Raw genomic sequence first — 15,911 nt, 5'->3', positions numbered from 1 at the left:
ACCCAAAGGCCGATTGAAAGCAACCAATTATATTCTGTTGTCTGAACCTTTACAAAAGAGGTTCTTCATCAGCCGCAATCTATATTATACATGCCATTTGCAGCAGAACCTCACAATGTATAATTGTCAACTTCTGTTCCTCTGTATGTGGGTAGAGATAATCATACCCACATAGATAGTTTCATGTTGAATACTTTTTACAGGCATGGCGCACAATTTCAACACTTATAGTGACAATGAAATAACCGATCTGAACACTCCTTATGACTACGAGTCTGTCATGCATTATGGTCCATACTCCTTCAACAAAAATGCCGGAGTCCCAACCATCACCGCTAAGATAACCGCGTTTAATGACATCATCGGACAGCGTTTTGACTTTTCTGCCATAGACCTGGAACGTCTGAACAGGATGTACAACTGCAGTATGTATAACCAGCAAACCATCACCTAAATATACTATGCATGTCTATGACTTTATAGCCAAGAGTTGAATTAGAGGAGAGGACAAAAAGGGTATTCACCCCTTGTCCACCATAGGCAGGTTTCCCCATTCCACCATCCTCACTGTATCAGCATAGATGGCAAGATAATCCTGATTTTTGGGAATCAATTCTGACAAATTTAGATATGTCCCAGTGTCACACACAGTGTGGGAAAGACTAAGTGCAAGGAAGGCCAGACACTAGGGAAAGGGTGAATGGAGACCGCTAGGCAGATCTAATCACACCCTATCTGCCCTACCATCCCTAAATTGGTTCCTCACCAATCGCAGAGCAGGAAACCTAAGTCCTGTATCTCCCTAGAACTAGGCCCTGGATAGGGAGGGGGTGGGATGACACTAGTCAGTCTCCACTGTAAACTAATGACAAAAGGTAGACAAGGGGAATGAGCTTAGCTTAAGCAGACTCAGAGAGGTAACACCAAACAGCTCCAGAGAGGAAGTTAGCTGACTGCTATAGCTCCAATCCTCTCAAGGGAAAAATGTGAATTTTACGGCAACTCTCTGCAGCAGACTGGGGATATATAAACCCCCAGGTTCAGGTGTGTCAACTAGAACTGGAGGGAGGTTGTCATTGGGTCAAAGAGTAAGAAGGCTTACGGAGGGTTGGTAATGCCATACGCAGATACCTTCTTCAGCCACATGCTGAGCGACAGTCTGTTGCATCTGAAACACCTGTGACACCCAGTCTGAAAAAAGCATCCAAAGTGGGTGTCCTTGTTCAGCTTGGAGCATGACCAGAGCTGCCCTTGGGTAGGACCTAAATATCCCTTTCTTACTAAGCCATGGGTTGGGAAATATGTATGAGCCACATAGAGACTGATCACTGGACCCAACTGAAGAAAGTGAGTAAATGCCCATTCTGCCCCATTATCAGCCACTTCCAAGAAGAGATGTCTTGAACAGGCTGTGAGAAACATATACCTATTTTTTCATGGTTGCCGTTGCTGGTTTCTTGTTATGGGTTGCTCCTGCTCTGGAATATTCGGATACTGATGATACGGTTACATATAGTTGCACTATTTCAGTATCATTGGGTGTCTTACTTTCCGAGAGAAAGCTAATTTGTATTTTTTTCCCATGGAGCATTGCGAACTAGACTCCATTCAGAGCTTGGATCCTTAATGAAAAGAAGTCCCAACCATACATGATATGGTTTAAAAAAGTCGATCAATGCTGATGTATAATCCTACATTTTTAATCCTAAGGAAGACAAAGACAAAGACCCTGAGCAGACAGATACTAATTGCATATGTGAAAGTAGAAAAGTTACACTGACTCATCCTTGTCCAAAATTGTAATTTCCTACTAAGGCCAGACCTTTGACTCCGGTGGATAGTCGAAATAACAAACAGATCTGATATGTCCACTCCAAGGAAATATAAAAACCTATTATATACTGCTTACTTTATTCCTGCTTCTCCTCTGAGTTTTCCATTTTTTTATAGTCCACCATACAGTTCCAGTGATATGGATTTTTTTTATTTAGTGCAAATTTTTATGGTCCTCTCCAATCAGGGTGGCAGGGCGTGTATTTAGGCAGCTTTACCCCCTTGCTAAAGACCATCAAAATTACCACTAAATTCAAAGACCCATAGAATCTTTAGAATTCCATGATGGATTTGAAAAGAGAAAAACAAAAAAAACAGAACACTCAGGATAACAGCGGAAACAAAGTAAAAGCAAAAACCGGATACTTTTCACCTGGCGACATGTCCTATTTAAATAGGATCACAAAGGACGGCTGAAAAACTGCTGCATGTTTCAAGTTTTGTCTACGTTCACACTCTTGGACAGAGGTTGAAACGTAAGCAATTTTTCAACCATCATTTATGATGCACTGAAGATTAGTGATGACCACAAGTGCTCCTTACTCGAGTTTGCCCTGGGTGCTCAAAATTGCACCGAGTATTGCGGGTGCTTGAGTGACATGTTTGAATCCCTGCGGATGCATGTTTCGCAACTGTTTGACAGGCACAAAACATGCGGGGGTTGTTCGTATTTGTCAGGCAATCCCCGCATGTTGTGTGGAAACATGTGGCCGTGGGGAATCTAACATGTCACTCAAGCAACTCCCGTGATACTTGATCCATACTCGAGCACCCAGGGGAAACTCGAGTAACAAGCACTTGCGCTTATCACTACTGAGGATCCTTTTCTAAGCTAAGCATTATAGGGAAATCCTCCTTTATCGACTCCCTGTCAATATGACCAATCTCCGGAAATCTAGTATACATAACCTGGTTATATTATATCTTTTTGGAAGGCATACAGGCCTTTCCTGATCATGGGTAATGATTGACCTATGACAACATTGTATGGTGCAAGGTTCCACGTCTCACTGCTCTTACAGTAAAGAAACCCAATGGCCTCATATTGAAGGGGTTGACTAGGTTAGGAAGTAAAATGGCCCACCAAAATGAAATGTTCAGTTTAAAGAATGAAACCATTGTTCCACCATTGGATGCATTTTTCTGAACAGCATCAGTTTTAGCTGATTTCAGTGTTTCTTTCACAGCCGCACCACTCATACTTCTGGATCAGTGTACCTTCGAGTTTATTAACATTTGTGGAATGGTGCAATCAACCACCGATGATGCGGACTGGAGCCATGAGTTGGGTTCTTCGGGTTCATTTAGCGATCACACTCTAAATGGTCAATGCAGAGGTATGATATTCCAACTGCTTAGTTTTCCATAATCAGGAGGTCATCCTGTATGTGTCTTGACTTATCAGCAGGTGTAAACACAAGTTGTACACTCATTGCTCATGTCAAGGGTCAATTACCTTGTTTACTGCTCAGATAGTTAAAAGAAGAATGCAGAACATTAATTTTTACCGCCTCTAGACTATGGACGCAACATACTGGACATAAAAGTTTTGACAATATTGAATAGGAGACCATGTGATATAAATTAGCATCGAGCCCTGCAGTGGACTCTCCTCTTTATACAGCAGAGGAGCCACCAAGTGACTTATGAAAAAAAATTTTTTCTGAGGATGGGGCAAACCCAAAGCTGGATTCAGAAGACTAAAATTATCCGGTGTCTAAATCTATACTCATCATATAGGACACTCCTTAAATAATTGTTTCCATCCAATGGGGTCCTACTGATGAGGCCACCACCGATCTACATAATTGGCTATGACATGCCAAGTTATTCGTGTGCTCAGCTATGTCATAGTATTCTAACAATGTTCCGAGACCCATTTTTCATTCTTCATTCAAGGTTACGAATTCCATTCTTGTGATCGGTGGAAGCCCCAGCAGTTGGACGGTCAGGAATAGCCTTGTGGAGTAACCCATTCCTTAAAAGGGCCTACATACTACATCAATGTATCATCAACTAAGGACTGACTTGACCTCTAAGACCCCAGGAATAAGCAAAACAATGAGGCTTAGTCTTATAGTACTGGGTACCCCTACATATATAACAGAGTTTTATTTTATTCATTTTTTTTTGACAGATTCAGGTTATTTTATGTACTTCAATACCGACACTGGACCCATTGGCCGCACCGCGGTCCTGGAGTCCCGCATTCTGTATCCTAAAAGAACGGAGCAGTGTCTGCAGTTTTTTTACCGGATGGATGGAAGCCCCCAGGATAAACTTACCATCTGGCTCCGCTTAGATGATGGCACTGGAGAAGTTAGAAGGTTGAAGAAAATCCACACGATTTCTGGTAAAGTATTATTTATGGGTAAGTTAGGTGGAGTTGGTTGTGGTCCGATGAATGAATGATCATATTTGTGTCCCACTCCAGGTGACAGTGACCAGAACTGGAAGATCGCGCATGTGACCCTAAACGCAAATGTAAAATTCCGCTACTTGTTCCAAGGTGTTCAAGGTGATAATACAACCACCAGTGGCGGTATTTTTATTGATGACATCACACTATCAGAACTCCCGTGTCCCAATGCCGTGTGGACCATCAGAAACTACAGCCAGGTCCTTGCTGACACCGTCAAAGGACATCGGCTTGTCAGTTCTTGTTTCACTAGCCCCGAAGGCTACAAATATGGAATTGGTCTGTATCCCCATGGACAAAACGCATCCACTTACACCGGATACACCGGAATATCATTCCACCTGTGTAGTGGGGAAGATGATGCAGTTTTACATTGGCCGGTGTTAAACCATCAGGCTATTATAACAGTCTTGGATCAAGATCCAGATATCCGTCTAAGGATGTCTTCTAGCCGAAGCTTCACAACGTTAGCAGATCAGATAATATCTCGTAAGTATAGTGCATTACAAACTGTACATAGACTCCGATGCTACATTATTGTAGTCAGCGTTACATTTCTAATCTAATGCTGTTGCAGTAAAGAATCCTTTTGTGGTTCATTGGTGAACCCTATTGTGGTTTATTCCTACTGTATCAAAACAAAAGAACCTTGGTCTTTATATTGGCAGATCTTTATATCTTTGACCTAAATTTGCACAGTATTTAGGTCACCCATAAATCTAAACTGCTTAAACCCTCCAAATACTGCAACCAGTCCATTCCACTAATTCATAATGTCACAAGTCTCTAAACCTAATACAGCTCTGTTATGTAATTTATATCATTTTGGGCCTTAAACTTTACAAATTAATACCTGTGCTTCTGAATCCTTTTTATACATCCAATCACTTTAAGGCCTTTACAGCAGCTTCCTGGCATTGGTTCTACAAATTGGTTTATAATCCACTAAGTCCGTTTTCTTGTTTGCTTCCCTAAATTTTATCCAACTTTAAGGAATTGTCCAATTTATAAAGCACATTCTAATATACCTTATTAGTGAATCTGGAGTTAAAGTGGTCTTCTCAGCTTTATTCTTCAGGAGCGCATAGCTCCCCAGCCTCCTGATCCTTGCTTGCCGGGGAGCTGTTTGCTTCTGATTGACAGTTCTTAGCAGTAGCTTGGTTGAGTTTCTAGTCCGAATTGTGTTCACTCCGATGCTGCAAGTAGGGTCACTGAAGCTGTCTGGATTCAGCTATGTGGCCACCAGCTTCAGAGCAACACTTGTAAGCGCTAAAGTAAAGAGCTTGTAAGTGCTGCACTCCTTGCCTAGGAGACCAGCAACCGTGGATTGACTGAAGAGGTGGCCGGTAACCTAGTCAACTAGCTACTATGATATTAAAAATCCCTCCAAACATTATTTTTAATAAAAGGTAATTTACAAAGTTGCTTGTTTTTTCAAGCACTTTGCAATTTTTTACCGTTTACGAAGAAGCTTCTTTAGTAGAGGGCGTCCACTATTCGGCATTCTCATGTCTTGGCCAGAATAGCGAGCGATTACAAAGACTGATTTTATTGCTCTGGAGGACCCGTCCTATCCTGCATTACAAAGCCATCCATATTGATATAAATGAACACTGTGTAATGCTTAATATCTCCTGTGGGGGCACTGCAGGAAAATGTAACACTTATTACTAGGTTCCTGATCGCTACGGATCTTTTGTGAAATAATAGCTGGAGTTTCATTGATAATGAAGTCTTCTCTGACCGCTTTCCTTCTCAATAGCATCGAACATTTCCCGATGGGACAGACCTTCCAATATCGGCACTTGGGATTCGTCCTGTGACTGCTTCAGGACCACAGACTATGGCTGGTATACGTTCATCACTCACTTCAATTTACGGCGCAGGAGTTTTCTGAAAAATGATGATCTGATCGTTTTTGTGGATTTTGTGGGTATGTGAATATTTACTCTATATTATCTGAAAAGTGAATAAGTGTAAAATATAACTAATATGCACTATGGCTGCTAGAAAAAGGGTGTCCAAGACTTGTCGTTCTCTAGATTACTATGGACAAACCAATAAGTGTAATATTCTCTTATCACCTTCTCCCTGTGGAAATTTAAAATTTTTCTTCGTTTTTTTCAATTTTCATTTTTCTTCGCTTTTTTTTTCCCCCTCCTTCCATTGACAAAACCTTGTAAGACCTTTTTTATTTTTGCAGGACGAGCTGTATTTTTGAATGACACCTTTTGCATTTACTATTTAATATACTGAAAAATAAGAAAAAAAATGTGGGATGTCGAACAATCGTGAATCTTGGAAAAAAAACACATTCAAAATTGTTCCATGTGGTTAAAAAAAAGACTTGGTATCATGACTCTCCAGATCAGTACAATTGCAGCCATACCAAATTTATATGTATTTTGTTTGTAAAAAAATTTTTTTTAAGTTTCGCTAGCATTAACATTTTTTTGAGACCCATAACTTATTTTTATTCTATCAATGAATTGGTTTGAGATGTTAATCTTTGTGGGGAGAGCTATACACTGCACTGATAAAATCAATTTTTGGAGTACATATCACTTTTCATTTGCCTTTTATTCATTTTTTTTAGGGCAGCAAAGTGACAATTAACAGCAAAGCTGGATTTTTAGACACCAAGTTTGTTTTTCCTTATATATGCAATGGTAAATTGGGGGTGATTTGAACTTTTATGCTTTTTGTAATTTTTTTAAATAATTTTTTCAATCTTTTTTTACATTTTTTAGCCCATCAAGTGGTTTTTTACCTGTAGTCATTTGATGGATTTTATAACATTGCAATCTAATATATAAAGCTGAATGTGTGTACTGTATGTGTGTTATGTGTGTGTGTCTGTATGTCCGGGATTGGCATCTGCACCGTCACAGCTACAGCTACAAAATTTTGCACAGTCACACGTCTGGACCCCGAGAGCGTCATAGGCTATGTTGTGAGGCGAAATTTTAACCCCGCGCGTTCCAATTCACCAAACAATTTTGCCCCTATCTACATAATGGGGAAAAAGTGAAAGGAAAAGTGTTGGAGGCGTCGCAGCTACAGCCACAAAATTTTTCACAGTCACACGTCTGGACCCTGAGAGCGTCATAGGCTATGTTGTGAGGTGAAATTTTAACCCCGCGCTTTCCAATTCACCAAACAATTTTGCCCCTATCTACATAATGGGGAAAAAGTGAAAGGAAAAGTGTTGGAGGCAAATTGACAGCTGCCAGATGTGAACAAGGGGGACTTAAAGAGTGAGAGCGATGGCGCCAAAAGAGTATATACCGCACAGTTGCTAAGGTGGGGCCCCGACATGGGATACTCACCACACACGGGGATATGAACACACACACAAAAGGCGCCACAAACTACCACGTGCTTGAACACATATACCACCCTCAGCACACATTTCAACTCACATACACCAAACTCGCCACATAAAAGTCGAAACACAAAAGTCGCCGCTCAAAACTCGCCACATGCAAAACTAGGCTCACGCAAAACTCGCCACTCGTGCAAAACTCACCTCATGGAAAACTGGCCACACACAAAACTTGCACACGCGGAAAAATTGCCACATGCACAAAAGTTGCAACACATGCAAAAGTTGCCTCACACAAAACTTGCACATACTCAAAACGCACCACACATAAAACTCGCCATGCGCAAAACTTGCTGCACACAACTTGCTACACTAACCTGTCACATGCAACTCGACACACAAAAAGTTGCTACATGCATGTCGCCACACAAAACTCATCTCACAAAAGTCGGTACATGCATGTCGCCACATGCAACTCAACACACATAACTTGACACATGAAACTCGCCCTAAAACACACACAAGTCTGGTACTATCCTTCAAAAATAAAAATCTGATTAATAAGCAGACAAACTACAAGAGCAGCAAATGTACCATATAGGAAATACGGTAGCTGTCAGTCACATGACCTGTCTATTATGTGTATGTGTGAGCTAATATATACTGCCAGGGGGAGGGCTTCCTGTTGGCTGGGGATTTATCAGGCTGCCAATTTAGCTTACAAATAATGAGGTAAAAATACTGACCACATAACGTGTGAACGCGGTCTAATACAGGAGGAGATGACACACAGATATATACTATATACAGGAGGAGATGACACACAGGTATATACTATATACAGGAGAGATGACACACAGGTATATACTATATACAGGAGGAGATGACACACAGGTATATACTATATACAGGAGCAGATGACACACAGGTATATACTATATACAGGAGCAGATGACACACAGGTATATACTATATACAGGGGGAGATGACTTACAGGTATATACTATATACAGGAGATGACCCACGTATATACTATATACAGGAGGAGAGTCCATACAGGTATATACTATATACAGGAGGAGATAACACACAGGTATATACTATATACAGGAGGAGATGACACACAGGTATATAGTATATACAGGAGGAGATGACACACACATATATACTATATACAGGGGAGATGACACACAGGTATAAACTATATACAGGAGGAGATGACATACAGGTATATACTATATACAGGAGGACATGACACACAGGTATATACTATATACAGGAGGAGATGACATACAGGTATATACTGTATACAGGAGGAGATGACAACCTGGTATATACTATATACAGGGGAGATGACATACAGGTACATACTATATACAGGGGTGATGACACACAGGTATATACTATATACAGTGGAGATGACACACAGGTATATACTATATACAGGAGGAGATGACATACAGGTATATACTATATACTGGAGGAGATGACACACAGGTATATACTATATACAGGAGCAGATGATACACAGGTATATACTATATACAGGAGGAGATGACTTACAGGTACATACTATATACAGGAGGAGATGGCACACGTATATACTACATACAGGAGGAGATGACTTACAGGTATATGCTATATAAAAGAGGAGATGACACACAGGTATATAGAGGAGGAGATGACATACAGCAGGTATATACTATAAACAGGGGAGATCACATACAGGTATATACTATATACAGGAGATGACATACAGGTATATACTATATATAGGAGGAGATGACATACAGGTATATATTATATACAGAAGAGATGACATACAGGTATATAATATATACAGGAGGAGATGACACATGGGTATATACAATATACAGGAGGAGATGACATACAGCAGATAGATACTATTTACAGGGGAGATGACATACAGGTATATACTATATACAAGAGAAGACATACAGGTGTATACTATATATAAGGGAGATGACAAACATGTATATACTGAGGTGAAAATGAGGGGTGTGAGGTGAAAATGAAAAGGTGTGAGTGCAAAATGAGAGGCGTGAGGGAAAATAGTGGAGTGATCGGAAAATGACAGATGTGAGGTCCAAATGACAAGTGTTAGGGGGGAATGAGAGGAGTGAGGGGGAAAATAAGAGGAGTGAGGGGAAAATGAGAGGTGTAAGGGAGAAAATGAGAGATGTAAGGGAGAAAATGAGAGGCATGATGGGAAAATAAGAGACGTGAGGTGCTATAACTAACCACAGATATTTACTATGCCCAGTCAATGCCGGGCTCTTCAGTGTTGTGAATTCTGTTATCGAACTCCCTCCTGTGGTCATGAATGGTACTTCGGCGAGTTCTGTCCATGGACTCCCTCTGGTGGCTGTGAGTGGAGCTGCTGCTTCTGAGGTTCCTTCCACAGGTGACGTAGTTTATTCTTTGGCTGGCTGTTCTATTTAACTCCACTCAGATCGTTTCTCCATGCCAGCTGTCAATGTTCTTGTACTGGTTCAGTTCGCTCTTGGATCTTTCTGGTGACCTGTCTACTTCAGCAGAAGCTAAGTTCCTGCTAGTTATTTACTTGTTCATTGTTTCCTTGTCCAGCTGGCTATCATGATCATGCCCTGCTAGCTGGAAGCTCTGGGATGCAGAGTGGCACCTCCGCACCGTGAGTCGGTGCGGAGGTCTTTTTGCACACTCTGCGTGGTCTTTTTGTAGGGTTTTGTGCTGACCGCAAAGATACCTTTCCTATCCTCAGTCTGTTTAGTAAGTCTGGCCTCCCTTTGCTAAAACCTGTTTCATTTCTGTGTTTGTGACTTTCATCTTTACTCACAGTCAATATATGTGGGGGGCTGCCTTTTCCTTTGGGGAATTTCTCTGAGGCAAGGTAGGCTTTTTTTTCTATCTTTAGGGCTAGTTAGCTCTTAGGCTGTGAAGAGGCATCTAGGTCTTGTTAGGTACGCTCCACGGCTATTTCTAGTTGTGTGATAGGATTAGGGGTTGCGGTCAGCAGAGCTCCCACTTCCCAGAGCTTGTCCTGTGTGAGTTTAACCATCAGGTCGTTCCGGGTGCTCCTAACCACCAGGTCATAACACTTCAGCTAGTACTTTAGAAAATCCAAGATTGCGGGGCGAAAATGGGGCTAAAACATAACCTTTATTCCATTATTCCATCCTTAAAAATCACATGGTGAAATACAATTGAGGTAGATGAGTGAAGTAACGTTTTGGCCCAAAAGGGCCTTTTTCAAGCCAGAAGTACAATAAAAATTACAACCATTGCAATACTTTATTACAGCAATCAATTGCAAAATTAACACTCTGTAATAAAGAGGTTTCTTTGGTATGTACACGTTGATGGGGGCATCGGTGGCTTATACATGGCGATGGTGGTAACTGTTGTGTGTACAAAGTGATGAAGGCATCTGGGGATTGTTCACAGTAATGGAGGTTTCGATGGGTTGTACATGGTGATGGAAACATCTGTGGCTTGTATACATTGATGGTGGTATTTGTGGCTTGTACACTGTGATGGTGGTATGTTTGGCTTGTATACAGTGATGATGGTATTTGTGGCATGTACACTGTGTTGATGGCTTATGTTGTATGTACACTGTGATTGTGGCATATGTGGTATATACACTGTGATGGTGGCATCTTTGGTATGTAGATGGTGATGGTGGCATCTGTGGCTTATGTGCAATGATGGTGGCATCTGTGGCTTGTGCACAGTGATGGAGAAATCTGTGGCTTGTACTCATAGATGGTGGCATCTATAGCATGTATTCTTAGGCTTTTACACTGATATGGTGGCATCTGTCTCTGATGGGTATATGTAAGTTCTACTAGAACCAGTGCATCTGAGTAGAGGGGGGTTTATGTTACTAAGTATAATTCCATTCTGTTCTACAGATCTCACCCACCTTATAAAGACAGAAGTTCCCATCCAACCTTCTTCATCTAGGGCAGAGGAGGAGGAGATACATGGGAGGCAGAAGCGTTCTTTGGAGAAACCCTGGGATGACTACAAAGTCCAACCAATGGCCGCCCAGTGTGATGACAGCCTGTGTCTGAACGGAGGTGTCTGTGTGATGGAGGGAAGCAGAGCAAGCTGCAGGTACAATATATTATGGATGTAGCATGTAAAAGACATAAACTTGCCATACTTATAGATTGATATAGCTGCTAACGCCAGTAGCATGGATTTCAATGGTGATATCTCTGCATGCAAAATTCTCAAATTAAATAGATTGAGGAACTTACAAAGTAAAAACTCCTTATTCGAAGTCTTGTATCTATTGCCCAGGAAGGTAGACAACCAAAAAGAAAGGGTCTTACAGCTGAACAATAATGGTCATAGGCCCCTTAGTAGCCTCAATAGCTCTAATAATAATGATCTTCTGAAGGCTCATTCTGATCAAAGAGACTTGGAGATTGAGGAGAGGCCCAAAGTCCTGAAGATTGGAAAGCAAAAGGGTTGGGCTTAGGCAAGATTAGTCACTTTGGAAGAGGGTGGCTGTTCCCTGCTGACGGTTTAAACTCTCCTGTGATTTAGGATTCAGATATTGGTAATTTTACCCATGTGCTCAGTCCACATCTCCAGGGTCCCAGTACAGTTTAAATAAAACTCTACAGAGTCAGACTGTCCGACCAGAGTAATAGACTATCCTCTGGGAACTCAATACTAGCCCTAATATTAGGACCAAAAGGATCGAGTTGTTTGTAATGAGGTGATTTCCATATACCCTCATGGACTTTTTATGATGCGTCCTCACCATTTTTTCCCAAAGAACGTCAGGGAAAGGTTAAAATCTAAAAGTGGAGTTTCTCTGTCTAAATATTCACCAGGGATTCCATCAGATTTGCTAATAAGTAATTTTGGGGCTAGTCTTATCCTCAAAAGTCATCACCAGGATGGACCGTATGTGACATTACTTGGTTTCCTTAATATTGCCGAGACCTAGAGGTAGAGAGAAGGTGGCAGTTCGTTAGATGAATGTCTTTTGCCACTGCTGATTATGGCGGGACCAGACGGAAGATGATCCAATCTTTAACCCTGATAGATGGAAAGTTTTGCCAATTTTGATCTTCAACCTTTAGTTCTTATGAGATCACGTGAAAGTCTTGAGTGGTCTAGAGGAATATCTGTCAGCGGAACGAGCGTGTACGGTCAATTCTGGTAACATGTTGATGCCGGCATCTCATCCTACATGCATTTCACATCATTATCTGTTCTGTACATGTGTGTTATTACTATATTAAGTTATCTAAAAGATATTAAAAAAAATAATTTTTAACATTTTTACATATAATCTTGATGACTAAATATTGTACCATCTTGTATATATTCATCTTATACAGACCTATGTGTCTCCATTGTTCCAGACTGGAACAAACATATCCTCTGTAATCTGATCATGCAGTGATGTACTCAAAAGAGACGAATGTGCTCCCTGAAATAAAATGGCACATCCAAAATGTCATAGATAATTATGTAGAAATAATTATCTTGACACATAATTAATGTATATACATATTTTTTAAAAAAATCCAAAAAGTACAACAAAAATCTACGTGGAAAACAACGTAGCTGTAACTCACAATACAGCCAGCGTGTTGCAATTATTTTTTTTTTAAAAAAAGCGCTCCATTGAGTAAAACTTTGAGAAAGGACTCAACCGATTGAAGTGGCGCAAGTATAGGCACAACACTGAAGCCTGGGTGCGACGTCAGTCAACGGGCTGTCGCTCCACCTGCTAAATCAGACTCGATTGAGGACACTGCGCACCAAAAAGGAAGGATTCAATGTAGTGCTGTCCACGAAGGCAAAGTAGGCAATTAAAAAGTATTTAAAGGGGTTGTCCAGACTTGGCTTTCAAGTCTGCAGATTCGTGAATCCTCACAACGTTCACAACGTGCACTGTCAGGATTCTCCGGTGCAGGGACCGGGCAGTCAATGTACTGCAAGTATGCGATATGCATAATTCCAGCCACATTCTGACTAGACTGTATCCGGCCTTGATCAATTCACTTGCATTGTTTAGTCGGCATGTGACCAAATATATGCCGGCACCAGAGAATCCTGACAGTGCGAACTGCGCAGGCTGTGAGGAACCACAAGTGTGCATCACATGAAGTGACCGTAGACTTGAACCCCAAGCCCGGACAACGCCTTTGATACATAGAAGCACACAACGCGTTTCAGAGCTGGAGTAATATACCTGAGCTAGTCCAGCTCTGAAATGCGTCATATACATTTTTATCCTTTAAACGTTTTTTAATTACCCATCTTATGCTTCTGGGCAGAGTTTCTTTGAATCCTGCCTTTTTGGTGTGCATTGTCTTCTCAAAGTCATCATGGTACCACATGGACCAATACAACACAAACGGAACAGCAGTGTTTTTACACAGAGTTATCCTACGACCCATAATTCATCCCAAAAGACCACCCTAATTAATAATAATAATAATAATAATAAAAAAAAGTGGCAAAATGAACTGTGTTTCACAATTCTTGGAAACAGCTCTCTTTTTCTCATGCAGTATAATACTATTTTTTATACGGTAGGTGCGCATCCAGCCAGGCCTTCATATACATCGGAGAACGTTGTGAAACTGCACAGTTACACGGAAATGTTATTGGGATGATCATCGGAGGACTGGCCGGGACCATCGCTATGACTGTAGCTGTCCTTGCCATAATCGGCAGAAAATAAATGCTGTGTATGTGGGAAAATAAAGATCTCTATATACCCACACAGCAGTGTCTTCTTCTGTATGTAAATAAAGGAATCCTCCATTAATGTTTCACCTATGTAATGTGTTCTGTTATGCGATGCTGCACCTAAAGGGCTGTAATCTTTTATAGTCTATTTGTAGGACTATTGAGCTTTTTTTAGGCTAAAAACAGCAAGAAAGGTTTGCCAGACCCAGTCAATGTGTTACATGGTTCCCGATTCTTTTAACTGGATGGATATGTGACAGATAGCAGCTGAACTGATTTAGAATTATCCAGCTACTAAAGGGTTAAAATGGTTATAGCAAATAGGGAATGGCTAGCTCCGCCGCAAAGGATATTGGGAAAGTTAGTATTATTGTGTCCTGGACATCCAAGAGTAAGGCATGTGCTAGAAACTCTCCTGACAGACTGAAATCAGACAAGCTGTACAGACCAGTTCTTCCTGGGAAGTGATTGCTGTAATCCTAGAAGGAGTCAGGACAGCCAGGAGCACCTTTTTTATCTCAAGTTATAAGTGAAAGAGCTACAGCACCGGACTCATCCCCTCACCCCACTGTTGTGAATTCTGTGGCAGAGCTCCCTCCTGTGGTCACAAGTGGTACTTCGGCTGGTTCTCTCTGTGAGCTTCCGTTGGTGGAGGAAAGTGGTACTGCGGCTTCTGAGTTTCCTTCCTCAGGTGATGTGGTGAAGTCGTTAGGTGCTGCTCTATTTAACTCCACCTAGTGCTTTGATCCTGGCCTCCAGTCAATGTTCTAGTATTGGACCTGTTTCCTCCTGGATCGTTCCTGTGGCCTGCTGCTCTGCATAGCTAAGTTCCTCTTTGCTATTTGTTTGCTGTTTTTTTCTGTCCAGCTTGTCAATTTGTTTTTTACTGCTTGCTGGAAGCTCTGGGACGCAGAGGGTGTACCTTCGTGCCGTTAGTTTGGTACGGAGGGTCTTTTTGCCCCCTTTGCATGGTTTTTGTAGGGTTTTGTGTTGACCGCAAAGTTACCTTTCCTATCCTCGCTCTGTTCAGAAAGTTGGGCCTCACTTTGCTAAATCTATTTCATCTCTACGTTTGTCTTTTCATCTTAACTCACAGTCATTATATGTGGGGGCTGCCTTTTCCTTTGGGGTATTTCTCTGAGGCAAGGTAGGCTTATTTTCTATCTTCAGGCTAGCTAGTTTCTCAGGCCGTGCCGAGTTGCATAGGGAGCGTTAGGCGCAATCCACGGCTGCCTTTAGTGTGGTTGGAGAGGATTAGGGATTGTGGTCAACAGAGTTCCCACGTCTCAGAGCTCGTTCTATGTTTTTGGGTTATTGCCAGGTCACTGTATGTGCGCTGACCTCTATGTCCATTGTGGTACTGAATTACCTTTCATAACAGTACTGGAGGCCCAAAGTACTAATGATTCCCAATAGAGGGAAAAAAGAAGTTCTGAGACCATTTTTTTTTCTTTGCACTGTGTTTTGCCTTTTTTTCCCCTAGACATTTGGGTGGTTCAGGACACAGGTGTAGCAATGGACATTAAAGGTCTGTCTTCATGTGTGGATCAGCTCACGGCAAGAGTACAAAGTATTCAAGACTTTGTGGTTCAGAATTCTATGTTAGAA

At 41.4% G+C, this 15,911-nt stretch overlaps 1 protein-coding gene across 1 annotated transcript in view; it reads left to right on the top strand.

The window, feature by feature from the left end:
* MEP1A (meprin A subunit alpha) overlaps positions 1 to 14,387 on the top strand; it is a 33,694-nt gene extending 19,307 nt beyond the window's left edge. The window contains exons 8-14 of the mRNA XM_069728196.1: positions 204 to 425; positions 3,021 to 3,170; positions 3,971 to 4,186; positions 4,268 to 4,741; positions 6,015 to 6,185; positions 11,492 to 11,696; positions 14,148 to 14,387. Coding sequence (XP_069584297.1) covers positions 204 to 425; positions 3,021 to 3,170; positions 3,971 to 4,186; positions 4,268 to 4,741; positions 6,015 to 6,185; positions 11,492 to 11,696; positions 14,148 to 14,295 — 1,586 coding nt within the window. The 3' untranslated portion in view covers positions 14,296 to 14,387. The remainder of the gene's footprint in view (positions 1 to 203; positions 426 to 3,020; positions 3,171 to 3,970; positions 4,187 to 4,267; positions 4,742 to 6,014; positions 6,186 to 11,491; positions 11,697 to 14,147) is intronic.
* The last annotated feature ends 1,524 nt before the right edge of the window (positions 14,388 to 15,911 follow it).

Source organism: Ranitomeya imitator, chromosome 5 (assembly GCF_032444005.1).
Source record: "Ranitomeya imitator isolate aRanImi1 chromosome 5, aRanImi1.pri, whole genome shotgun sequence".
In the NCBI taxonomy this organism is placed as follows: Eukaryota; Metazoa; Chordata; class Amphibia; order Anura; family Dendrobatidae; genus Ranitomeya; species Ranitomeya imitator.
Note: the sequence above shows the minus strand (reverse complement) of the source record. Positions and strands in the feature narration are given on the sequence as shown.